A 27,002-nucleotide genomic window follows, 5' to 3' on the forward strand; every position below is an offset into this window, starting at 1 on the left:
TTACACACCTCTTCGTTGCCCTACTGTAGGAGGAGACTTACTTTTTGTAATTCATGTGTCCTTCCCCTGAAACTTGGAGGTCCTCCTTGTAATGGATCAGATATATAGGTGACTTCGGCTTGCCTTGTGTTTTGGGACTCTGCAGGCTTCTGGAAGGGGAACAAGAAGTGAATTTGGGTATCCTGCTGGAACCAAATGACACTGAGGATCCCTTGCCTTACTTGGCTTTAACTTTCCAGTAAAGACTGTCTGTGGTTATTTATGAGCTCCAATGCAAAATACTTTCTTGTTTGGATTTCTGGAGCCCAAATCAGGGTTTCTGTTTGATCAGCTGGCAATGTGGTTTTGATTAAATAGAATGTTCTCAGTGAGGTCAGGACAAGGCTGCAAAAAGGTAACTTCTCTTTACTCTCCTCCATTCATTTCTCCCTTGAAATTTCAGTACAATGAAAAAGGGAAGGGTCAAGCTTCAGAGAGGAGAGAGTATTCCATCACTTTAATAAGGCATGAATAGGAAATGTCTATGGGTGGAGCAGAAGTGCAGAAGACTGCTGGCTTCATGAACACATTGTACGTTGTGCCACACGTGATGTATTCTTGTTCCTGCAACCCTTGGAACATTGTTGTGCCACAATGTTCTAAGGGTTGCAGGAACAAGAACACATCAAAATACAGTTTCTGTTGCTTGCTATAATGGAACTAAGATGAACTTAGGACCTCCAAGTGTGTCGTGGGTGGGGGGAGTGGGTAGGAGAGGAAAGGTACAAAAAATAGAGGCAGGTCCTGAGAGGTTGTAGTACCCACTTGTTGAGAAAGGAAATATCTGGGGGGCTTGGTAGAAGCTTCCACGTATATAGATGCCCGTATATACCTCTATAAAACTCACAGGAAGCCATTTTTTATTTGTAACATGGGTGGGGAAACATGACCATTCAGATGCTATGACACTTGTAGCCTTTTTGTACTCTACTACTCCATCACATGTTTGTTTGTTCCAGTTTAAAATAAACTGGACCCTAGTCTAAAAACTCAGGGCAGGTCGTGACATGATTTACTGGGTAAACATAGAAGCATATGGCTGGAAAGATTTAGCAGTAGGATAAAATCAGACTAGTAACAATGGATCAGCCGTAGCAGCACCCTTTTTAAGGGACTGGTGTTTGGACTGATTTTTGGTCCGTTCTTAACATTAAGGTCCTCTAAGGTTGGAATAGTTAGATAGCAGCCCTCTCTTCCCCTATCCTCTCCTCCTAAGAGCTTTGCACTCTAGCATGGATTCAAACATGTAGCTAGCTCAAGAAGTGACTTTGAAAGTACTGCCAGGGCTCAGGTTATAGGAACCATTAGGTTGCAAACTGGGACTAATTAATTAATTCAGTACTGATGCTGAGGACCTCCTGACTCTGACAGCAGATTGTGAATGGCATTCACTCTATTGTGGTTTCATGCTTTGAGCATTAATCCAACTTCTGTAGGACAGAAGTGGTCAGCCTCTTGGGGATTGGTTGCCCTGCTCAAGGTTGCAAGATGCCTTTAGATGAAATCAATTTATTCATTTTTAAGTCTTTGGGCAGGTTAAAGCTTTAAACACATCATCATCGTCATTAAAACCACCATCTCAACACTGTGGTCCACCTAATTGGGATTCCCTATACCAAGGCCCCTTCAGAAGAGCCAACATCATTGTCATATCAGGGCCAATTTTTCCAGCCTTTGGTGGAGGGACACTTGTAGAAATCTGCATGTAGCCCAAATGAAGCTGATTCAGAGTGAGAGCAAGGAATGGTGCCTTTCCTCTGAATAGGCTTCTTAACCCAGGGCCCAATCAGACTGGGCTACACAATTATCACTAGAGCCGGAAAAAGTCACCCCTTTGAGAAGTTGCACATTCATCCTCCTATACCCTTCAACACAACTTGCTGTTTCATTTTGATTTTCCTCCAATGAATATGAAATGGCAGAAAATCAGAGGCAGGCAAGCTGTTAGAACTGTTTCAAGCTCAAAATAGAGTGTTTCCACTTCACTAGGTGTATTCCCACCTCAGAATCTTTTGCACAGCTCTTTGATCTCTGTTTCCACTGAAGCTGCATTTTTTCTCCCTCACAAGAGCATCTTTGTGGAGGTCTCCATAAAGATAGTCTTTTTCCCCCCTAACAAGCCTTTTTAAAAAAATCTCTTGGGGCTGGGTAGCCATGTAAACACTGACTTCTGTGTCAGCTTGTTTAAATTGTGGATGTATCAATTCATGGAGCATAAAAACAGATTCCAGGATGCTTAATTTTTTTTTTTTCTTTTAACTCGCTCTCTTGGCACAATATGTTTGGTTTATGTCTGTTGATTTACTCTTCTCTAAATGTGCCAAGTTACCATCCAAAAGAGGAAGTGCATTCTTGTGGCTTTGGTGAATAATATTTGTATAAATATGTACTTTACATCACAGTGGCTTGAAAGAGGCATTTTTCTACAGATTGTCTAAGGAGCATACAATTAATTGTCTCTCGCTGCTAGAACATTGCACTGAAATTTGGGAAAGATTAGCCACTGGCTATTTCAGAGACATTGCACAATTTTCGCTCTTTTGTGTGTGTGCATGCATACACACACAGAGAGAGACTTTTATAATAAATCATAAATGTTTTGTGTCCAGGTTAACAGGTGGAAATTTTGGATTGGGATAGCCTTTCTCTCATTTTTTGAAAATGCAAACTTTGCAGGCAACTTTTGATAAACAAATGTCATCCTTTTCTGCTTTGGTTCTGCAGCTAATCCATAGGCATAGCAGTGGTTTTCTGTTTGTCTATTTTCTTTTGTCTTTGAGAGAGAATGGAAAAGAAAGAAGGGAGTTTTTATTGCACATCAGTGGCTAAAGAAAAGAGAAATGGGCAGGTGCTGGCTGCTGTTCTTGATAGCTCTTCCATAACATCCTCCCAGAGGAAGTATTTTGCATTCTTAAAAGTTTAAGGAAATCACCTTTCTTTCAGAGGGAACAGAATTTGCATCTTGGATCTTCTCCCTGCGAAGGAGGAACCTGTTATTCAGGATCTCTGGAAATATACATGAAAGTGGGCTGAGTACTGTCTCTACAAGGCTGCAGACTTAAGGAGGACCGCTGCACACTGTTTTGGGAAGGATAAGCCACCTTCTTAGTCAAAAAATTGGGGAAAGGAACTTGTTTCAAGTCCATCCCCCCCGCCCCCATTTTGCCCGTTGTGATTCCTCCAGCCTAAAAAGCAGCTGAATTCTGCAACTTCACTGCTGCCCTTATCTCTCTGCTAAAAAAACACACAATAATTTAGAAATTGGTTTCAGCAGGATATATCTTCTTCTTCTTCTTCTTCTTCTTCTTCTTCTTCTTCTTCTTCTTCTTCTTCTTCTTCTTCTTCTTCTTCTTCTTCTTCTTCTTCTTCTTCTTCTTCTTCTTCTTCTTCTTCTTCTTCTTCTTCTTCTTCTTCTTCTTCTATGGTATTTATGAGATTCCTTTATGACTACTAAGTAGCAGAAGGCATTCCTCTGGTTGTTTTCCTAGTAACCTGACCATAGAATGAAGGGTTGGTTGTCTCCTGCTACATATCTCTCCATTGCTCTGCATCAGATGAAAGAAGAGTAGGAGGGGGATAGATGGATGGATGGATGGATGGATGGATGGATGGATGGATGGATGGATGGATATTTTCTCCCAGAAGTAAATGTTGGAGGAAAGCCTAGGAATTTATCTGGCCCACAATTGTATCCACTTCAGTCAGAGACCTTTTGTTTTCACATCACAAACTCCTCCTAAGCACGTTTGGTCTTTTCTCTTATTTTTTATGCATTACGTTTGTTTTTCCCCTTTACACTCTGAACAGTGGTCAAGGAAGTTTGCAATGCAATACCGTGAAACTCAGATCAGAAGTTCCCATGCCAACACCTTCTCTGAATGAAACCTACTTGCTGCTGAAAGAGCTATCAAGAAGGGAATGGGTCCAAAATACTTCATTCCTTCCGTTTATCCCAGTTCATCCTGATGGGTGTCTTCTCTTCCAGATTTACCCTCTATGCTGTGGACACCCGTGGGAGGCACTCAGAACTGAGCACCATCACACTAAGAACAGCCTGTCCATTGGTGGATGACAGCAAGGCAGAAGGTAAATGCTTGTCCTCAGAACATGGGTCCAAAAGAGTTCTTACCTGTGTCTTAATTTTGCCTTAATTTCTGGAGTTTCTCACGTAGCCCAAGCTCAGATATTTCTGGGACATAGCCTAGACCAGTGTTTTCCAATCTGGACAACTTTGAGATGTATGGACCTCAACCCCCAGGATTCTTAGCAATGGCCATGCTGGCTAGAATTCTGGGAGTTGAAGTCCACAATTCTCAAGGTGGGAAACAGTGGTCTAGAACAATGGGTCTGTTGACACATTTTGGAAACTTGTACACTCCCACAAAATAGACACCCACATTTCTACTTTACAAAACCACCTGTGGTCATACATTTAGCCCAGAGGCATTCAGCTACTGGTTGTCACTAGTCTCCTGTTTAATTCTTTTGAATTAATTTATATAATACATTGTAAAAGACCATTAGGTGTTTCTTGCAGCAACTCATACTCTGCTGATTTAGGGATAGCTTGGGTTCAAAACCATCTACAGATCCTGTGGGTGCTGCACTGTCTTCCGTCGTGGAAGGAAATTACTTGAAAGTAATGCTTTAATTCTTTGCTCTCTCGTTCTGAAGATACTTCAGGATCGCTTCAAAATTCTTCCAGTGTTCTTTTTCAGTTTACTTTAGTCTTGTGGCATGGCAGAGGACACTAAAAGTAACAGTGGGTGTTCCTACGGCTGCTATTGCAAATCTTAATATAGCCATATCAGGTGTTCTTTGGGCAGACTACAAGATTACGCATAGTTTCATCAAACTGGGAGGGTTTTCAATGTAAAATATTTGGAAGCGTGGACTCCACAGTTGGCATTATTAGAAGCAGCACAAAAGGAAAACAGCTTTATTCATTGAACAGCAGTAATGATCTCTGAATCTTTGTATCCCTTTGCAGCTTCCCCACTGCCCTCACTTCCCAGAGTGAAAACCCCCCACTGGAAGAGACCCCTTGTTATATCTTTATTTAGGATTCAGTTGGAGATGTGGGGAACTGCAGAGTGATGGAGAATCGATGCTACCACACAGAACAGGATAACGAGCAAATCCTTGGCCACCTTGTAAATTAAATAGCTCTTTCTCTCATCCGGTGCATTGGAATTTCTCCAGCATTTCTTTTTCTTTAGTAGAACGGAATGATTTTTTTTTTAAATCCGATCAACTAGAGATGGTCCATAGAAAGAATATTTGGTCACATTGCTAAGTTCTGCTTCCATGGTTGCTGCTCAGCCTTTTCTTCTCTGCTTGTTTTCCAGAAATAGCAGACAAGATCTACAACCTGTACAATGGCTATACCAGTGGGAAGGAGCAGCAGACGGCCTACAACACCCTGATGGAAGTCTCTGCATCCATGCTCTCCCGAGTCCAGCATCACTACAACTCCCATTATGAGAAGTTTGGCGACTTTGTCTGGCGTAGTGAGGATGAGCTTGGCCCCAGGTAATTCTTCTGGCCAAGTGTGAATTCCTACTGCCTTCCTTGCCATTAGTAGGACTAGCTAAAATGTCACCAGGGTAGGTAAGCCTCTGAGTTTCTCAGGGTTCTTCATTAGGCAAGGTGTTACCAAAGGGGTGAAGGAGATACCCGGTTCTTCTCACCACTACTACCACCACCTTTCCTGATATTGGACTTGGACCATTCTTGATGAGATGGGGGTCTCCTTCCACTCTAAGACTGTCAGACTTAGGGGGCATCCTAGAGGACCCCTGTTGTTGGTTCAGTGTAAGGCCCTGCTGACTTCAAAAGTCTGTATCAACATACATACTTGGGTTCAACCCTTCTCCATGAAGTCTGGGCATCTGCCCATCAATTCAAACACTTGAGAATGCTTCTGAGATTCTCTTCTTCCAAACTGGGTCTTAGTTATGGGCTTGAACACCCTCCATTTATCATGATCACAGCAGTGGGGTACTTGGGTGTGCTTTTCATCGTTGCTTGTCCAGAGTTCCAGCATGCTTCTAAGCATTCAGAGAAAAGTAGTTCTTTGCATTCACAGTTTTACAACACAGTGGGATTTTAACTTTCCTACCACCCCCCCATTATGCCTATCTAAGTGGCAAAAGTCCTCAAAGAAGGCAAGGGCAACCCACTTCTGTTCTGCTGCTAAGAAGTACATCAAGTCAACAGGGAATCAAGGTCACCTTAGTGATTTTATTTCCACCTTGCTCTGCCTATGGAGTTGGTGGGCTGTTCTGACAACTTTCCTTCCCCGGCTCTCTTCTGAAGAATGGTATGGACAACACCCTAAAAGATTACCTCATCTCCCACTACTCATTATAAGCCATCGTCGCTCCCTTCCCACCCCTCAGAAAAGCTCAGAAATTCAAATCACTTGGAGGACTTCAGAGAACCCTTCCTTCTTGACACATCTGCCATTCTTCTGTTTTGCTTTCCAAGCCCTGAAGTGAAGGATTTGTAGCAGCCCTTTCTTGTTTGCCCATGAGTTGGCTCGAACCCTCTCTGTAGCTCTGTGCGCCCAAGCCAAGTCGTATGGATCCATGAAGCAGAGGCCAAGGGCTGAAGCCAGAACAACCACAGAAAAATAGATGAGGAAAAGCCAGCGGTGGCCAAACTTGAGGGTCTTTCCACTTGAAAATATCCAGGGCCCAGCCCAGGGTGGTTAAGATCTCATCAGTATCCCTGAATCCTTTGCTGTTCCAAAAAGTGGTTTTGGAGGCTTATCTCACCGAGTGGGCATTCCCAAGATCAGGGGCCTTCTACTCTAGCCTCATCATCCCTTAACGCTGACCAAATGCCCGTGTCCTTTTACCCTGTCCAGATTCCTGACTGGTTCCTCAAAGAGCTGCTGTGAAAGAACAGGCAGAGACCAAATGCTGTTTGAAGGCAGGGTGCTTCCTAATGAGCTTTTAATTGGCAGGAGCCTAATGTTCTGTGGGGGTCATGAATTTCCCAACTTTGAAATGTTTATCAGGGGAGCCCCTGATCTGTAGCAAAAGTTGGGTCATAAAACTTAGTGACAAGAGTGGAGTCTGTTGCATATGCACCATAAATATATTACCCCAGAGCTCCCACACAGGCCAGTTTCAGGGAGAACCACAGGTTCCTTCAAACAGCTGGTTAGCAGTAGATACTGGACTTGTCAGCTGTTCAAAGCAGAAGGTTTACGCTAGGAAAAACTGAGTTCATAGGTGGCCTTGGTTACGGTGCTGTACATCCAGCCAAATTTTCTCTGCACCTGCTCCAGTCCTGACCCTTTATTCCTAGCACCACCACAAGAATCTTAGGCTTTCTCCAGAACTTATAACAAGGCTCTTCTGCATTACTGTACTAGATGTTCCTTCTGCAACGTGTTTCTATCATACTTCAGCAGGATGGAAAGTTATTTCTGTGGCGTTTGTGTTTTCCACCATAGGATAAGAGGAAGGGGAAAAAAGGCAACGTTCCCATAATGAGGAGCAAGATTCTTGGTTGCAAAGTGGCCAAAGGATCTGAGAATCTCCTTTCTTCCATTCCAAGCATCTCTCCAGAGGGTTACAGACCCTTAGGGAAGATATCACAAGATAACTTTTCCTGTGTGTGTGCGCGCGTGTGTGATGGTGCTGAAATGGAGATAGGGAGGCTTTGGAATAGTGGAAAGATTCCAGCACCACTGTTACAAATATTAAGTCATTTCCTTGAAGCATTAGTGCTTTGACGCATATCCAGGTACAGAAATCTGCGACACCAAGGTTTTTAAATTAAGGCTTAAATACAACCAATTATCTAAAATTCATAGGACAGTTCCCCTGTTGTGCCCAAAGGACAGGAGGCAAAAAAAAAAAAAAAACTGAAGGGGGGGAGAGCATGCATAAAATATAAAAGGAGGTAAACACTGGGGTCATACTTGCAATGTTTCAGGCAATGGGGAATGAGGTCCACTACTTTGCCTGGCAGCAATCGGGCAACATCCTTTCTCCCCACCTGTTATCTCATTCTGCTTTTTGTTTACTCAGCGATGCCAAGATTGGATCTGGGGACTTTATCCACACAGGGGTTTCTCCATGCACACTTTCACTGCCTTGCAAACTGGGAAAAGGGAGCACCCCTTCTAACTCTCCATCCTCCCCCTCCCTCATCACACGCTCTTAACGTTTGGTTGCCTCCCAGTCAACAAGGTGGAATGGAGGTGGCCCAGCGTGGCAGGAAGTGGTTACGCGTTTGCAGCAGAGGGCTGGCCGTACAGCTCCCTCCTTTGACCTTCCTTTCCTGACCCAGCTTTTTAACGGCTTCATTAACGTCTGTCCTTTTTGCAAATGATTCCCATTTTCTGAAGCAGAGTGGGTAGGAGGTAGGTCAGGTCAGGGGTTTGGGCCAATTTCATCTCCAGACTTGGAAAAACTCCGACCTCCATAGGGAAAGCTTGGAGAGGACCCAGCATCTGATTTATGACATCCAACTGGCTGCCCTTCCAATTTATCTCCTCGCCTGCTCTGGGAGGTACCTCTCTCCCTTTTTCAACTTCCTCTTTCAGCCTTCCCTCTTCTTTGTTTCCCCCTTCCTCAGGGGAAGATGTCAGCCAAAGATAAGTCTACCCTTTAGACGTTACTTCATTAACCTTTTCACACAAGTGAGTCACATCAGCAGCTTGGCCTAAATATTCCACAATAATCTGTCTTGGGCTGAAAGGGAATTTGTCATTAGGAAAGCCTCAATGGGTTCCGTTTCCCTCCGCCTCTTTCCTTCTCCATACCTTCCCTGTAGATTTATTTTCACTTGTAAGATGCTGCTGCTGCTGCTTTTCGCAGCCAACCTGGCCAAAACTTGCTCATGGCTCTTTCCCATAGGCCACACCCAAGGCTATCATCAGAGATTCTAGAGTGGGTGGAACAGACCGGTTCAAAAGGCCATGCGGGGTGAGAGTGGGTCATAATCCAACAGTGCATACGGTAATGATGAAAAAAAGGCTGGACAGGAGAATCCGAAGGCCATGGCTCTCAACTCAACTGTTTTAACACTACTGCATTTTTTCCCAACCATCCTCCTTCGATTTGGGTAAAAGCAGAGGGGGTTACTTATTTCTTTCCCAATGGGACAATTAAAAATAGTAAAATGTTTGTGGCTGCCCGAAGTGGGCGGAAAGGGATGTAATGTAGCTGTTCCAAAGCTGCAGTAGTTCTGGTGATAAGTGATTATGCTTCGGTTTGCAAAATGTCATTAGAGGGGTGCAGAACTTCCCCCCCCCCTACCATTTTCAAGTCAAACAAGAACTTGCTTTTGAAGCTTCCTTCAATAAAAAAGAGAACGTTGGTGAATTTTTTTGTGGGCAGACAGCGGTGATCTCGTTTGGAGATTGATTGATTGATTGATTAATCGCATTTATATGGCTGCCCACCTCACACAAAGCAACTCTGGGCAGCGCACAACGATTGAATAAAATGGCAAACGGGTAAAAGAAAAATCATTATGAAAGGATAAAAAGTAATTCTTAAAATAAGAATATTATCAAAACATTTTAAAATATACAAACCTCAGAGACAGCAAGAAGGTTAGTCCCAGTGGAGCCATCTAAGAACGTCTCCAGTTCCCAAAGACCCCCAGGCCTGATGATATCATGTCATCAGATGTTGATGAGGTAGTCATGGGGGTTGCGTGAAGATCCGGCCTTTTAGGGTATGACCCTGTAGTGGTGTACAGCTCCTTGACCTCCCGCGTATCCATTCCATTCTAAAGAAGGAAGTCAAACCCTGAGACTTTTTCAGGTGTGGACAGCCAGGGAAGCTACAAAGGGATGGAAAGAATATTTCAGAGCACCTGAAGAGTACAAGATAAACCCAGGAGCCTCCTTCATATGGGGAGAAGATGTAAGGAAATTAGTAGAGAGATTTTAGCATGGTTCTCCAGTATTCTCGTTAGTCACAGCCACATATCCTTTGAAGCATTCAGTGTTATCTTCACCCGATGCCCCAGCCTGAAATCCAGCTGAAATAAGTCTATGGCGAAGTTTGAAGTGTAGGTAAAAAAGCAAAGGAATAAAAATTGCTCCCAGTGGCACCAGTTCATTGAATTGCCACTATGATTCAGGTCATCCAGAAAATAATCTGATTATTCCCTCCTACCCACCCACCCTTTGGCTTTGCAAATTGTGAAAAAGGTGGCCAAAATATGGGTTTCGCTCAGTCCTAAACCAAAGGTACTCCAAATTCTCTGAAGAACAGGAAGGAGAGGAAAAACCTCTGTATTTTGAGTTTAAATTAAGGAATAATTTGGGGAGACCATGACAAAGGGTGTGTAGATGCTACCAGATTCCTGATTTTAGCATAGACTAGTCCAGCTTTCCAGCATGATGACAGTTACTAGAAATGGTGGTTTGGTCCTCTTCTCTTCCCACCCTACATTCTTCCTCTTTGCTTTCCTCCAAGTCTCAAGCTGATTTTTTCCCCCCTTCTAGAAAAGCACATCTCATCCTGCGACGGCTTGAGAAAGTCAGTAGCCACTGTTCAACTTTGCTACGCAGTGCCTACATCCAAAGCCGGACTGATACCATGCCCTACTTATTCTGTCGTAGCGAGGAGGTCCGACCCTCTGGCATGGTCTGGTACAATGTCCTCAAAGACACCAAAATCACATGCGAGGAGAAGATGGTCTCTCTGCTGCGCAACATGTATGGTGATTCCAAGGGGCGATGAAAGACAGTGCCGGCCAACCGAGGCAACAGAGCAGAGGCACACCCGACTCAAGCGAGTCAAGGACATGTGGCAACCTGCAATTTGAGGGAAAGGAGAGCTGCTAGATGAACAACAGCCAGCTGAGGGATCAGCAAGATTCTCCCCCCGCTCCCCTTTTTTAGGTTCTCTTTTTTAAAATAATTATTATTATTTAAGAAGGAAGTACATTATTTTGCTCCGCTCAAGGGAAAAAAGAAAAAAAATGTGTCATCCTTTTCAGATGTTTTTCCTAACTAAATCCCTAGCCATGTGCTCCAAAGCTGAGATCAAGAGATGGAGAAAAAACTCAGCTGGTGGGGTGGGGGGCCCGCAAGTGGTGGAACCAACAGCTTTCAGCTGTACTTGGGGGACAGTTGGTGACTCACGTTAGGTCTTTGCTCCGAGGGACTGAGACTTGGGTAACATGAGAACTTTGTGCAGGAAGTCAGAAGAACCTCCATTTTTGAAGGGGCAGCATTCTTGAAGTAGCTTTGTTAGTGGGCCGTTACAAGAATGGTGACACGTCAAACACATATCAGGTGTCAAAGAACGGCTCCTTAGATGATTCTCTCTACCAGTGTCCTGACAGGTTGTTCTGTGCATTAAAACATTCATATTTACTTCCAACTTCCTGGCCTACCTGTCATTTCTTGAGTCATGTCAGTGAATCTTTCCCAAAATACATCTGCTTCCTTACTGCCTCTTTTAGCCACTCTCATGTTTCTTCCCCATCCCCCCCCCCACCTTGGCTAAGGGAGACAATGTTCTGTCTACTATACACTTCACTGTCACATGCACTTAAATACTACCAGTTCCTTCCATATAGATAGATAGATAGATAGATAGATAGATAGATAGATAGATAGATAGATAGATAGATTACGAATGACACCTCTGTGACTCTTTCACACTCCAAGTTGATTCAGATCCATTTGGAGCATCAGATGTATTCTGAGCCAATGCAGACCCTTTCTGTGCACGTTTCTGAGCAGTCTGAATCTAATTCAATTCAGTCCAATTTGATATGGATGTCCTAGGAAGATCAGTTCTGTTTTCCAGATTGCTTTCAATGTTCAAATTGAATTGGACCTGAATCATGAATCCCATTTGTTGACCCTTACAGTGCCTTTGCAGTCTTCCCTCACCTACATCTCCTCTTCCTTTAAGCCAGAAAGGGAACTTGGGGACATTTGCATGCAAAGCAAAATCTATACCATCGAACCTTGTACCCAAGAGAAATTTGGGGAATGCAAAACATACATGCTTCTAAATGTTGACAAGATGCTAAACATAATGCTTCCTGTATTGGTATAATAAGATTATTTGGTGTGGAGGGGACAGTGACACCTACCTCTGTTTTAACTGACAAAAATTGGGCAGACTATTAGACCCTAAGCATCTTCTTCAGCAATTGTCCCTTTTCATTATGGTCTCAGCTACCCATTCAAAGCCAGAAGAAGACACAGGTGAGATACAATCCCTTGATGTCCAGTGCCACAGCCAAACCAAACCGAAGGAGGTAAGAACCCCATTTTTTAACACTTGATATGGAGGAAGCCAACTCTATCCAGCTCTTCCATCTGCAACCTGGATATTCTGGATGGGTTCATGCAACATGAACCCATCCAGGCAAAAATGGGCTTCAAGAGTTGTGGTTAAGCATGTTTTAGGAAACCCAGCCAACATCTTAGCATGATGTGTAAATATCCTACTAAGCCATAATATGGTTGGTTTATTTATTTGGGCATCACATGTTACATGAACACAGACATTCTGTTTTGGAAACTCAGTTTCAGGATTACGTGAGTCGTACGAATCCAGCCTCTGTGCCAAAACCTACCAGGTCAGGGATTGCTTCCTCCTACGAGAATAAAGTAAAACCCTGGATCATGGAAGCTTGGCTGTCTACTCTTGACATGGGAAAAACCTCATGTTTTCTTGCAGTTGCTACTTAGCTTTTTAAGCACTGTGAGAGATAGCATGAGGTGTCTTATTTTTTCATGCCTCTACTGAATACGTCTCCATGCACCCAGCATCAGGTGAAGGTCTTCAATGCACTCAACACAGAAGTGCCCAGCTGAAACAGGTCTCTTTGTGAACAAAGAACTAACTCAGGATTCAAGGTGTAATTGCAAAGAGGAATTCTTCTCATTTGGGCTGCAGCGGGCCTCTGGTGTGGATATTGGAACAATGCTTAAACCAGCTTCTGTTCTTACTTGTGCTGCATCACAACCTACCCATTTTCCTCGATTTATGGTGTTTGCCTTCTGGAGTATGCTGGAAGCTACATGAATATGCTATTTTGTGTCTCTCTCTCCGTTGAGACTCCAATGAACAACCATGGCCTGTTTTTTGATGGTGACATTGGCTTCCTTCTGTTGACTGTGAGTAATTTATGTACTTGACACCCCTGAAAAGTGAGACCTGGCTTATAACTATACATGTATAGTTCTAAACAGCTATAGGCCAGAGTACATAGTTACAATTCCACTGCCTTAACTTCCTTCTAGCTCATTCCTTATGAAAGTTTGGTCTGGGCTTTTGATGACTTTGTAGAACTTAGAAATTACAGTTACAGTATCTTTGTTTCAGTGTTTGACCAGCATCAAATTGAAAAAAAAAACAAAAACGATTATGAAATGAACCGCTATTCCTCAAAACTGTAAGGACAACTACCACAGGATTAAAAGAGGGAGACATAAAAGCTATCAGACTTCTGTGAAAACAACACTATGAAAAGCTATAAGGTGAAGTTGCAAACTTTAAAATGTCAAAGAGTTGGACACATTTTAGTAAGATAATTCTGTGTTAGCTATAGAGCTAAAAAAGAAAAAGAAACTGGGGAACAAAAGTGCAAAATTGAATAACTGGAGGTTAGAAACAACAGGGTTAACATTTGGCAAATCAATACCTGGTGAATTCTGCAAGCTATTGTGCAGAAGTTGGCAACTTTAAATATTATGGGTGTCAGACTCTGAGAACAGTAGGGCGAAGTAGAGTTGGTTTGTTCAAATTAGAAAATTGGGGAGGACTGGGAATCACATTTACCCATCCAGGGATGATCTAGCTCCAAAAGTCTTTGGCAGCTAAAGTTTGCATGCCTTGTGTGCTTCCTAAAGCATCTGTCAAGCTAGATTGGCCTTTGTTTTATTCCAAGAGGTAGACCACCTTGGGAGTTCGGGAGCACATTTCAAATTTTGAAAAGAAAACAATCTTCCTTTGGGCAAGACTGTTGCTGGGGTGGGCATGGCCAGTCACCAACTCCCCATTTACCAGAAGGCAAATGGAGATGGTTGCTTGCTTCCATCCCCTTCTCTAGATATTTTAAACCACCCATGCCTGGCTTTGTCTTCCTTTATGGTGAGGTGAGCCCATCATAGACCAAGCTGCCTACTATTTTTTTCAAGCAAATTTCTAAGAATGTGTTTATGGCCCAAGTGAGACATTCCAGGAAATGATGATTAATGACTGGTGGCTTGTTAGCAGGAAGCAAAGGTGTTGTTTCTGGGTACGTTGGTGTCCATCAGTTTCATACGGCCAACTGTTTTTCTAATCCAACAAGGGACATCTTCCAATTCTTATATGGCCTACAGCTAGCGGGTGTGATGTCTGCTAAGGACTTGCTCATTTTAATGCACCGAAGAAATTCTCCAGTGATCTTGCCACCTTTTAATTGATAGAAGTGGGGGCTATACCCATTTGGTTCTCCTATTTTAGGTGCTGGCATCTCCTTTGCTGGTCCTGTGAGAAATCTGCTCAGGCATTTATATGGAAATGTGCTTTGAAAAGTTATGAATGCTTGAAAGCACATGCAAGGCCACCAAATAAGTCTGTCTGCAAGTTTTCTGTTGGGAAGAAAAACCTCAAGCCCAGCGGGAGGGGGGGGGGGAGAGGAAACCCAATATTTTATGCTTCCTCTTGGGCATTCTTCAAAGAGGAGACCTTTCTTGCAACAGAAAGCCAAGCATTGGAATCCTTATGTCTCTCGATGCCTTTTTTCCTTTTCCTTTGGTCTCCATTTAATATTTTTGTCTCTGTCCATCTTGCCGATAGGAATTCTCCCTCCCAAGTTGGAAATTACAATAATAAGGTTGTGTCTTGGTTAGTTAGAAGATTTGGGGGCGGTGGGGGGGCTGTTAGTCTTTCATATATGGGTAAAAGCTCTTCAGTGTGCAAGGCAAGGTTATGGAGGGCCAAACTGGTTTACAGCCATCAGTTTTGACACACAATCTCTGGTTGCAATGTTGTCCGCTGGGTTTCAACTTTTCCACCCTCCCTGTACAAGGTAAATCTGCCTCATGTTGCCTCCCTTTTACTTTCCTGAAATGATGTTGGAATCATTGGGATTAAAAGCATGGCATTTAAAATGAAATCGCCAAGAAGTGTGAGTTGACAAAGTCCACCCTGTTCCTGCAGTAAACTTGGAGTTATATCCTAAACAGTAATCAAACATAAGATGATAAAATGCTGTGCAATGCATATCATACCAAGAAAATGTAATTGACGAGCAAATGACTTTTTTGTGAAAAAAAATACGTGTCACTGATTTCTTAATAACAACATGCAATCTGTGTGATCTTCATCCCAAATATGTTGTGATAGTTTTGCTTTGGAATAGTTGAACGATAACCCTTGCTGTTCACCTCTTCCTTTTTAATTTTTCTCAGCATCTTTCGTTTGGGTTTCCTTTGACGGAAAGCATAACCCTATGCTCATTGTCCACTGAAAAGCTGGGTTACAAAAAGAAACATACTTTCTTAGGAAAAAGAAATGGGGAAAGAAATAACACTTTAGAGAAATTGGGCGTTTTCCTGTGTGGACTAGTATTTTTGACAATAAGACATTTGAAATGATCTGCTTCAATTCTTGTCAATAATTGAGTAATCAAAAAAATGAACTGACCGTTCAGAGAAATAAATTCAGGTCCTTTCTGCCTTTTGATATTAGGTCTGTGTAATGCATTTAGATTCACTAATAACAAGGTGTTTGGGGGCATGTGGGAGTGTCAATGGAGCCCCTATGTAACTTTTTGAAGCAGCCATGTCTTTCCTGTGAGATCACATGGCACTTGCAAAGAGTAGCTGCAGAAGCTTAGGAGAAGAGGCAGTTGCTTTAAAGAGCTGCAAGCAAAGGTGGTGATTTTCTGGACTGCATGTATTAATGTCAACTTTCAGAAGTGACGTAGAGAAAAAAGTGGCTGTGGGTCATTTTTGAGCATCAACTCCCAGGAATGTGTGCATCAGCAATTTATGCAATATGGTTTTCTTCTCAAGAGTTAACAGATGTTCATGAATGAAATCTTGTATGACTTTAGCAGAGTGCACTTAGTTGGATGGAAAGTAGAAAGCTGTGAGCAGAGATAAAGAGAATGAAAGAAATGAAAAAGATGGGCCTACAGAGGGAGATGGGGAGAAAGAGACAGAAATATACAGATTATTCAGTGACTGAATGCTTAGAAGCTAAGGTTAACAAAATAAAGTTGCTGTGCTATGTCCTGTCTAAACAAACCATCTTAGGGCTCGATGTGATATTTTGGTTCAGACAACTGTAAGAAAACAGTTGTGTTCCCACAATACAATGCACCAGCCTGTTTTAACTTCTGCTAGCATGTTGTGTGAACACAGCCAATCTGAGGTTTTGTGTCCCATTTTTAGACAATGAAGCCATTTTCTTGCCTTTACAGGAGTTTTGCTCTATCAGTCTTCCCAATATGGGTCCCTCCAAATGTGCTGAGACCCCGGCTCCCAGGCTTCAAAACCATTGCCTCTTTGGGCTGGGGATGCTGGGAGTGAGAGTAGCTGGAGAGTATCAGGTTGAAGAAAACCATGGAAAGGAGACAAGAGGTTCGTTGCAAAATAATAATTCAAGAGCGAGATTCTGCAGTTGGCCAAAAAGTAAAATAAGAGTGGATAGACAGGATCAAGTAAGTTACTCAGCTTGATATATTGCCGTCTGCTCACCTCTTGAGCTCCTGAGTTCATAGTATCAGCTTCTAAAAGTGTGACGGCTCGTCTTTCAGCAGCGGGAGAAAGAGGGAAACATCTCTACACCCTTCATTGCCAATGGGTAAAACATGGTTGCTGGGAATCCTGGGAAATCCAGCTTTCCTAGTGTACCAGTTAATACTGGGTGCCCTGAAAAAGCATGTTTCCCAAGAAATCTTGCCCCTAGCACTTATACTGTAGGCTGTATAATCTTCTTTTCCTACCACATATGTTGCAGCAAGGTGAATGATTTGTGGTTGGACAGATGGAAGATGCTAATCCTTCTCTGTTTCAGAGTAAAATTGGACTGGGCAACAGCTCATGGCTGAAATGCACAAACTTCTGTGGAAGGTGAGCCAGCAGAGTCTGGCAGATTCTCAATCTTGAATCATAAACTTGAATGGTATGCCTTCTCTTGGCACATGGCTTGCAATACAAATTGTTCATAAAAGGTTTAATTCTTGTTTTCATCCCTAACAATCAGGCATCACATCCAACCAAGAGTCTGTGGGTACCCTCCAGACATCCTGTTTCAAAAGGAATCACTTTGAGGGAAAGGATGGGAGGGGGGAATTCTCAAAACTCAGTAAATTTTTCTCATATTTGAGAGTTTGCTTATGCAACCCAGACATTGAAAGTCAGATGTTGAGGTTTCTCTGTGACTGGCTGGAAAGTCTGAAGCTTGGAAATTTTGGGGGCTGGTGAGTTGATGAATAGAAGGGATTCCCTTTATCCTCAAATGTTTCTTTCTTCCCTCTGTGGCTGCAGAGCTCATTTATAGCGGTTCTCCATGCACAGGAGCAAAACAGTATGGTAGGAAAAAAAGGTTTGCATTTGCAGAATTAAGATGGCAGTGCTGGTCAAGACAGAACAAGAGGGATTGAGACAATATTCCCAGAGCAGTAAACTTCAGAGTAGTGACAGTTGGGATTTTTCCCCATTTCCCCACCACTCCCCAAATAGCCTGATCTATAAGTCAGGGCAAATGAGGACTGATGTGTTTAGCAGGCAAAATTCATGGGGATTAGGGTTGAGTGAGAACTTTGTAGTCTTCATAGCCCACTCATTCCTACTATACTGCAACAGGATGCTTAAAAAAAGTGCAAGGTTTTAATTTTAATTCTCCCCAAATAACAATTATTAGTTGCAACAATTCAGTTGGGGATGCTATGCTCTTGTAATTAATGGCCCTCTGTCCCTGTCCTCCCCCCCCCCCCAAAAAAAACCCCTTACACGTAGAAGACAAGCCTATCATGACCATGGTTGCTAAGACTATCAACCTGCCCTGCTAAATTTCCATGGAAGGGAACTGTAATAGGAGAACTTCCAAAGGAGTAAACCAGGGACGAGGTTTATTTTTTTCTAACTTTGTCTCTGATAGGCCAGCTTTCTATAAATATCTTCTTCCTCAGCTGCTACCACTGTAGAGTTATACATCACTGCCTTAATGGCCAACAGTGTTAGAGGACCATCATGAGTTTTAGGTGCTGTAGCAAATCTATTCGACTTTTTCTTAAAGCAAGGTTATCTGCAACAGCGACTGCTCTCTGCAACAGCGCTCAGTCAAGAGGCATTGCTTCAGAGAAACGGTGGTCTTTTGGCCCTGGGGAGGGGGTTACTTTCATGTTTGTCACAGTGGGGAATGATCTGTTTAATCCTGTTTGAACTATTGAGAGTTGTAATAGACTTCGGGTTTTTTTGCTTTATGAAAGCTATGTGTGTGACCTTGGACGAGCAAGTTTCCAGTGGCTTCTGCCAGATTTGATTTTGGCATATGCCAAAAGGTGAAAACAGCAGGTAGTGAAAACGTTTCTACTGGTATCCCTGGAAGAACCCCGATTACTTTTTGCACTAAGCTTGGAAAGGTTACATTTAACCTATCCCTCTTTAGTGCCCCACCACCAATTTTTTTTGCTGTGGTAAATGTAGACCGCGAAAATCTCCAAAGGGCACCCATGGGAGCTTTCTGAAGCTGGACATGGGACAATGGAAACCCATGGATCTTCCTCCGTGTCTGCTGGATGGCCCTGCAGAGAAGTGCTGTGCTTACACTCCCACGACCTCCGAGATGATGCAGAATCCTAACACGTGCCCCGCTTAAAAGTTGCGATTCCTTTTTCTTTACCACGTTGCTGTGATTGACGGTTCACCCCCAGCTTGTTGCAGTGAGCAAAAATGAAAGACGCAGAAATTGGAACAGAGAAGAATGAGGGTCCAGTTCAGATCTTTTTAATACAAGCGTATATCACTGTGTTGGAGTCATAGTGGTTCCTGGGAAAAGTCCATTAAGGTGAGCTGAATTATGGAAAGGATGTTATATACAAAACCACACTGTTTGATATCGGTGCATACAAGGTATTATATTTATATAATATAGAACTTTAACATACAGGAAGAGACAGTGGGAAAATAGTTCCGATGCATATTGACGTTATTTTTTCCAAGAAATCAAAAATAGCTAGTTACTTTTAAAAAAAAGTGGGAGGGGAGGAACTCATTTAAAAAGACCAGACCTGTTTCAAATTTATAAAGACGACCTGAACAGAAAAAGAAAACCTCAGGACAAATGTAACCAACCTCCCCCCGCCCCAAAACCTGTACTGAACAATAACAATAATTATAATAATAAATTAGATGAACAATTGTGTAAATATAATTTTTAAAAATGACCATCTTAATAAATAAGCTTTTTTTTTTTTTTTACTATTTACATCTTTATATATTGCTTGAAGATTTAAATTAGATTTGTTAAAACAAATGCAGCAACAAAACAAATAAAAAAGGGGGGCCGAAACCCAACGAACTGGAGCAGCAAACTTACAGGTGTGAGGTACAGATGTAAGATTTAAACTGTGTTCTTTTTCTTTTCTTTTCGCTTTGCTTTGCCCATCTCTTCTTCTTCTCAACCCCTTCCTTTCCTTTTTATACAGTAGACCAGTAGAAATCTTATGAAAACAGTTGCAGTAATGGGAGGTTTGGGGAATATTGATGGATGTTGGGGTGGAGCGCGGTGCAAAACAAATTCCGTAATGAAAATACGACAGTAACCATTCCTAACTATAACAGAAATAAAAATGATACAATAGGGTAATATCCATATGAAGGAATGCTTGGTAGTAAGACTATTATACATATATAGATATATATTTCACTAGAAGAGGTCAAAAAAAAAAAATATATATATATATATATATATATATATATATATATATATTCGCATACCTAACCTGCTTTCCTTGAAGTTAGCAGCAGCCCAAAAGTCAATAAAATCGAGGTCTTCCTTTCCCCTCCAGTCCCCTTTGTGTGTGTTCTAAGAGAAGCCCAATGTCCCTCCCGTAACGGGTGTCAAAGAACATCCTGGGCGCTCAGTACAAACGGTTTCCCATTTCTCCTCGTTCGCCTCTTAATTGCTGGTGAAAAATGCCATCCTTATGAACCCACGGCCCCCGTTTTCAGCAACAGCAGGGGTCATGCTGAAAGTGCTCTGACCGGCCCCAACTGGGCAAGAAGACAAGGTGAAAAATGTATTGACAGCCAACAGCCCTGGCTGGAGATCTAATTGACCTTCTGATGAAAACGGTGGTCAGGAAACTTCCCTCGTTGGCCTCCGAGAAAGCTGGCCGACATAGCTATGCACAGGGTACGTGGGAAGGGAAAAGTAGCCTCATTCTTTCCTGCCACAGTTTATGTCCTTCTAGTGGGGGGAAAAAAAATAGTGAAAAAGCTCTCATTGGCACCTTTACTCTTTACAGGGTATGTCGGGAGGGAAAACGTATCCAGATTGTGCATTGTTAGCCACAGCCAACTGTGTGATAGTTCTGTTTGCAGGGAATGGTCACACGTCCAGAGGGGCATGAAAGCATTGACCAAGCAGACCCTTGGATGCTTTTCCCCTTCACTTCCTAGCTTGAGTTTGACCCAGACTTAACCTCTCTGTTTTCTGCTCCAAAGCCGAGTCATGTTCTGCAGCCATAACATTGGAGTGGCTGAATTAACTTTGGTTGGAAATAAGATGCTTTTCATGATTAAGATGCCTTCGATGATGACACTGACAAGGCTCGCTGACTCTTTGAGTTGGTCCTATGTAACACTGACCCTTTTACTCAGCTTCCAGATGCTGGTTCCCAGCCACAAGGCTAGATGAGAGCCTCCTAACCCACTTCTCTGGGTAGATGACAGATCCCCAGATGTCTTGGGCTCTACTTCTCATCGGTGATCATGCCCAGTGATGAGCATGCCCAGTGACAAAGGCTGACAGGAACTATATTCCAAAGTACCAGTTGGGGGAGATTTTCTACTGGCTTAAAAAGAGTAAATTGATTGCTCTATTTCTATTTCGCTTGGCTTTTTCTCCTTTAGCACACACAGCTATGATCCTTCACTTTCTGCCGGGGCTATGTCTGTTAGGCATCTGGCTCTTATCTTACAAATTGTTTCAGTTGTAGTAGTTGATGTTGTGCCATCATCATTACCGGAGAAGATTTGAAGCCCTTGTCCAATTGGATTGGAGGCCTACCTTTACACAATCCCATGTCCAAATCCTCTAAACTTTGGAACATGTGGTTAGCTGACTTTTTCAGAGTCTAAGGCACACTGGCTCTTGATCCCACAGGCAACAATGGTAGGCATTGTTTCCTCAGACCTGTGAAAACTAAAAAGATGTGGCTTTCCCCCTCTCCAGCTGTGTGGATTTCAGCTGCAGGAATTCTGAGCAATGGTCCTGCTGCCTGAGAAATTCTGGCAACTGAAGTTCACACATCGGATGGGGAACCCAGATTGGAAAGGTTGGCCAAGGAGAACCATCTGAGTTTGCAGAGTTCAAGCATGATTAAACTGGATCTAATCCTGCTCAGGTTTGATCACAGAGATGGCATCCAGTCTGGACACCTGTTGTCCCACCTTCTGGAGGAAGTAAGAACTGTCCCAACTTAGTCTGCTAGATAAGAGGCTACAGCAGCCTAAATATGAGCTATTTGGGAATCAGAAGTGCTTCTAGGGTTCTGACTTATGGCAATGGCAGAGGATGGTCATTTGAGGGAGCAACACAGATTATTAGCATCTGGCCCAGGATTTAAATGTAAAAAATAAATCCTGTAGTCCTCAAGGGAAAGAGAGTGGCTTGACACTTCTATACCTCCTATCTGTTGTTATCTAACCTTTCTGCTAACCCCATAACTTTGACTTTTGTTCTAGCAGAATAAAGCAAATGAAGAGTTTCCCCTAAGAATGAAGGGAATCATTAAATCTTGGGTAACAATGACAGTGGTGTGATCTTTGTATGCTTCGTTGTTTAAAAAAAGTTGTGTTTTTTTTTTAATTTTACCTGTGCAGTTGGGCAAGCTGTGAAATACTGATAAACATATATTATATACAGTCTAATAACAAACACGGGATAGGGGTTGGGGAGAACCTACAAGCATGCAAATATTTTAAAAGGCATCCCTTCCACCCATATACACAAGAGACAGGATGCCAACTGATAAGGTAACCCTATTATCTAACCAACAATGCAAGGAAGGAAAAAAATTAAACCGTGGGTTGTATATTCCTCATCTTCTCAGAGTTGCTTCCGTAACTTCTCTGGGGTGTGCAATGCACAGCTTCCATCACACTGTAAAACTTGTGTTCTTTTAGAGAGTGCTGCACTTTTCAGGCCATAAAGCTTTGAGCCACTTACTCGGAAGTCAGCTCTGTTTTAACTCAATGCTATCTACTTCTATCCAGATACACAGGAAAACTGAAGAGCCTTGCAGATGGTGCTGGACCTCAACTCTGAGCAGCTGTGGTCAGTGATAAGGGATGCTGGTAGCTGTAGGTGAGCAACATCTGGAGGGACTCAGGTTCTCCATCCTTGCTCTGTTGGACTGTCAGAAATGAATGTTTCATTTAAAACACACACCAGATCCGATCACATTTTGCCCTAGCACCAACATATTTCTGTCTGGGTAAACACTGATGGATATTTTTCTCCCCCTCAGCTGCCCCTCCAATCGGTTGCAGCAATTTGTAGGCAAAGCAAAAAGGCTGAAGCGCCACCTTAAACCTTCTCCCCTTCTTCTTTCTTCCTTACAGACAAAAACGAAACACAGGTAAAACCTAAAGTAAACCAAGAGTTACAACCAAATGACACCACAACAGAGGTAGCTGAGGCCTGCTTCCAAAGGATCCTCCAAGACTGAAACAGACCTCTTTGCAGCAACAGTTCTCGTTTCTGTTTCTTTTGAAAGGGTGGTGGTGGGGGGCATGGAGAGGAAAGGCAACCCCCCAACCTGATCCATTTGGCAAGGACGAAAAGGAAGGAAATGAGGAAAGAATTTCAGAACGTCCTTTATGCCCACACCACGTCCTGCCTTATTTTAGCAGTGGACAAAGGGGATCTAGATCTCTAATCCTTCCAGGAGCTACTACTAATGCAAAACAAAATACCCAAAGCCCACCATTATTTTACCATCTAATGCATAACATCCTGCAAAAATCTCATTTGGGCATTAGAAATAGAATAACTATATGCAGATGTTATTGTTGGACCTAGAAAATCTATCTCCCTAGGGCCACTGTCCAAGCTGCCTTACAAGCAGGGTTTACACTTACTTGAGCAATTGATTTGTAGCAGGTCATGAGAAACCTAGGCCCTAAACTTCTGCATGGCATAACTCACTTCTCTGGTCCTGGCTGGTTTAACTATTGATTCACAGGGTTAAACAGTGCTCTCCATTGTGCACAACCTACTTTCTTCCATAGAATTAAGGGAGGGGGGATAAAACTTTTCCTTCATGCAAGGGGAAAAACCCCTGTGGAATTAATCCTTATTTGGATGAAATGGTTTTAGAGGCCACTTGCCAGGAGGGACAAAATCCCCCATCCAAAGATGAGGAAAGATTGGGGTAGAAAAAGCTGAATCTTTTTCTCCCCGTAGCATCTCAGCTCTTAATTTAACCTAAACACTCCTAAAGGTTCTCCAAAATCACACTATGCCCTTTCTCAAAAAATTCTGGGAATATCAGAGGATAGGTACGTTATGCTACAAGTTCTTGAACAAAGGGCCGTTGTTCAAGTTCTTGTCCCACCCAGAAGCAGAATGCCCCAAACCCGTTAGTGGTGAGAGAAGACCCGCTCAACCAGTAAAAATAGTGGTAGACCAATTGCGTCTTTCCAGAAATTATTGGGCTCCAAATTCCATCAATCTCAGGCAATGTGCTGGCAGTCAGGAAGGATGGGGTCTAACGAGGTGGTTGTTAAAGTCTGGGATGCAAAGATCTCCAGGATTTTATGTTAGCAACGTAAAAGGCATCTCAACCCCAAACTGCAAAGGGCACTTTAACATGAGTGATTTCCAAGGACTCTCTCTCTTTCCTCAAACTCAACTCATCCTCATTCTCTCTTTCCTCCCAGGGATTAAATGCTCAGAGATCAGGCAGAGAAAGGGAAGCCAATTTGCTCTGTCATCTGGAGCTCCAAGGCTGTGGTTTGCTCTCACCCTAATGGTATCCAGACACTGCAATGGAGCCATTCTGTGTAAAAACAACAAACTAATACACCAAGTAACAATGTGCTAAATTGTGCCTCCTGTTCCATGCCTGGGCCACTGCAGGCTTGGCGTTTCTTCTTCTGGCCACAGCCAAGGGGAATTGTGGTCACCTTCCAGATTCCCTGCAGAGGAAGGACACCCAAGTTGAAGGAGACTAGGCTTCTGTGTACAGAACGTGATGCTCCAGCAGCAGCAGAGGATGATGGTGGTGGGAGAATGGTGACTCAGCCCTCCGAGACTGACCCCAAAGAGGACAAAGTGGAAGCAGTTAGACAGCAAAGGTGGTTGCATTCAACCCCCCTTCTTTTGCAAAATGGAAACTTCCATGAAAGGTTAATACTAATACTGACAAGTTGATTCATTCAACTTGAAGGTTGGCAAAAAGTCATTTCTCTTTGGGAATGATCCTTCCCTCCATCTGTCACTTATATTTCTGTCTCAGGGACTTTTTTAAATTTTATTTTTATAGCAAAAGAGAGGAAAGAGTCTAAATAGATGAAACATGGGCCCAGAAACAGGCAGGAGGACCTGTCAGTCACCTAGTAGGAATAGGTTGGGTGAGCATCCCTTGGCATTCTTGTCTACTGAAGCTTTGCTACAGGGAATGGAGGCTCTTCAGGTTGGGTGGTGTCCCATTTTCTTCACCAGTGACCCTCACACACCCTTGGAGTGCTGGAAGGGGAGGAAGAAAAGCCAAGGAGGATTTGGAAAGGCAGGCAGTAGATAAAGCAATTTTAAGGCAGACTGTTTGGTTGTTTAGAAGGTTGAACATCACCCTGTTCCTGATACGGGAAGGGAATTCGGTTGTCTGAGAATCTAGCAGCAGCAGAATTAGCAGCACAGCGGAATGGAGATTTGGTTGACCCTCTTTGTCCTCTTCACCTTCTCCCAGGTTCCCTGGCAGCAATGCAGAGCATGTAGCAGCTTCCGCCCTCTTGGCTCTCAGCCTCTTACCACAGGTGTGTCCTCCACAAGAGCTGGCAACATCTTGAGAATGTGTCTCGTTGCTCTCCGGTGGCACGTTCAGCACCAAGGAAAGCCTGGTTCAGCCAAAGAGGTCCAGTCTTTTCTGGAAAAAAAGGCTTGAGGGCTGTGAAAATTTGCTGAGAGAACCAAAGTTGAGCTCCCTTCTATTACTGTGACGTACCTTCTCTCGTGGTCTTTCTTCCTCTCTTCCCTCCCTCCCCTAGTTTCTCTCTATATTAGGTATACATTTATATATGGCTTGTTTCTTGCCGTAATCTGGATCCAGAAAGAAAAAACAAAACTTAACCCCAAAGATGTACAAACCCAAATCTAAAACCATACATAGTTCATACAAGATGGATGCAGTATTGAGTAACACATGCTTGCTTCTTTCCCCCCAACCCGCCCTGAAAAGTCCATTGCAATGCGCTTGTTGTTTTGCTTGTTCTCGCTAGTAAGATACAATTAATACAATATCCTGCTCACCACCCTTTCCCTCTGCCAGAGTTCAGTTCTCCTTGGGCAAAGAAAATTAAAGGCAGACCAGTTGCAGTCTAAATGTCCCTGGTGCAGAAATGCCATGGAGTGAGTCTGAGCTGCTTGGTAGAAACGTTACTGAAAATGAGAGGTGTAATGGTGTGGTTCCTTGCCTGCTACTGGCGGGGATCTCGGTCTCTCTCTCTCTTCTGTGCCTTAGCACTTGGCATTATGCAAAACTGAAGCCACGATGGTCCCGCTGATTGTGCTCTTGAGCATTGGGATCTAAACAAGCACATTCTCCCTGCAGGTCACAAGACATGGGGAAGGGGATGACCTGTGTGGAGAAATAAGGACTGTTGTTGACTTTATTCAGCAAGCTACATTTTGACAAAGCGTGTCACTGATGGTAGAATGGGCTTCATCTCAAGACCATTGAGAGCAGGACTGGAAGACCTTTAGCGGGCAAGGTTAATTGGAAGCCAACATCAGTTTTGTTTTCCTGGAAACAACAAATTAGCCCTCCCCCACAATGGAGATCAGTAACATTTAACTGAGGTTGAATGCTGGGTGAAGTGAAATGGTCTTTGATGATCTCCTGCAGGCCATGATGCAAGAGGATTTACCAAGGTGGTACCTAAAGTAACCCGGAGCTATGTTATGTAGGGCCTAGAAGCCTACTGACAGCCACTGAAGTGACTTCAGGAGAGACACTGTCTTGTGTTTGCATAACAAGCTTAATCAGATCTCTTAAAGACCTAGCAGGCTTGTTTGCATATGGTTAATGCATGATTCAGTGTATTGTAGAATCCATATATTAACTGGGTCAAGATGTAGCATGAATTCAACCCTAGCAAGGGGGAGAGTGATAACTTAAGCCAGCCTATACATGTTCCCATGCAAAACAGACCAGATCTCACCCAGATTTGATTCTCAGTCCACAGACATGACTTTACTTCAAAGGAGACTCATCGAAGCTGGTTTGAGTCATTGCATTGATGGCATCTGACCCCCAGATGCTCCTCTGCTGCTTGCTTGAGCAGTACAGCCCTACTTAGGAGAATCAGCTACAGTTCTGTAAAGAGACTGGGAAGCTGCGTAGAGGGCCCTTGTGTCAGCAACTCCCTCTTGCTTTCAAATAATTATGAGAAAGCCTTACTTCAGCAGAAGGGAGCTGATTTCGAAGGATTGCATCAGGAAAGTACAGGGACTGAGCTGTTGATGGGGAGGTGAGGAGTGAATTCCCCAGTGTCCTTCCCATCTGCACAGCCA

At 43.2% G+C, this 27,002-nt stretch overlaps 2 protein-coding genes across 4 annotated transcripts in view; one reads left to right on the top strand and one right to left on the bottom strand.

The window, feature by feature from the left end:
- ASTN2 (astrotactin 2) overlaps window positions 1–11,396 on the top strand; it is a 274,360-nt gene extending 262,964 nt beyond the window's left edge. For all 3 annotated transcript variants that reach the window (XM_088146943.1, XM_088146944.1, XM_088146945.1), the window contains 3 exons: window positions 4,025–4,125; window positions 5,388–5,571; window positions 10,520–11,396. In XM_088146943.1, the coding sequence (XP_088003069.1) occupies window positions 4,025–4,125; window positions 5,388–5,571; window positions 10,520–10,757 (523 nt within the window). In that variant the 3' untranslated portion in view covers window positions 10,758–11,396. The remainder of the gene's footprint in view (window positions 1–4,024; window positions 4,126–5,387; window positions 5,572–10,519) is intronic.
- Window positions 11,397–18,977: 7,581 nt separating this feature from the next.
- PAPPA (pappalysin 1) overlaps window positions 18,978–27,002 on the bottom strand; it is a 118,949-nt gene continuing 110,924 nt past the window's right edge. The window contains exon 22 of the mRNA XM_088146947.1: window positions 18,978–26,067. Coding sequence (XP_088003073.1) covers window positions 25,960–26,067 — 108 coding nt within the window. The 3' untranslated portion in view covers window positions 18,978–25,959. The remainder of the gene's footprint in view (window positions 26,068–27,002) is intronic.

This window comes from Python bivittatus, unplaced genomic scaffold, assembly GCF_059951505.1.
Source record: "Python bivittatus isolate LINGU-HERP-01145 unplaced genomic scaffold, Pbiv_v1 ctg000160_np1212, whole genome shotgun sequence".
Classification (NCBI taxonomy): Eukaryota; Metazoa; Chordata; class Lepidosauria; order Squamata; family Pythonidae; genus Python; species Python bivittatus.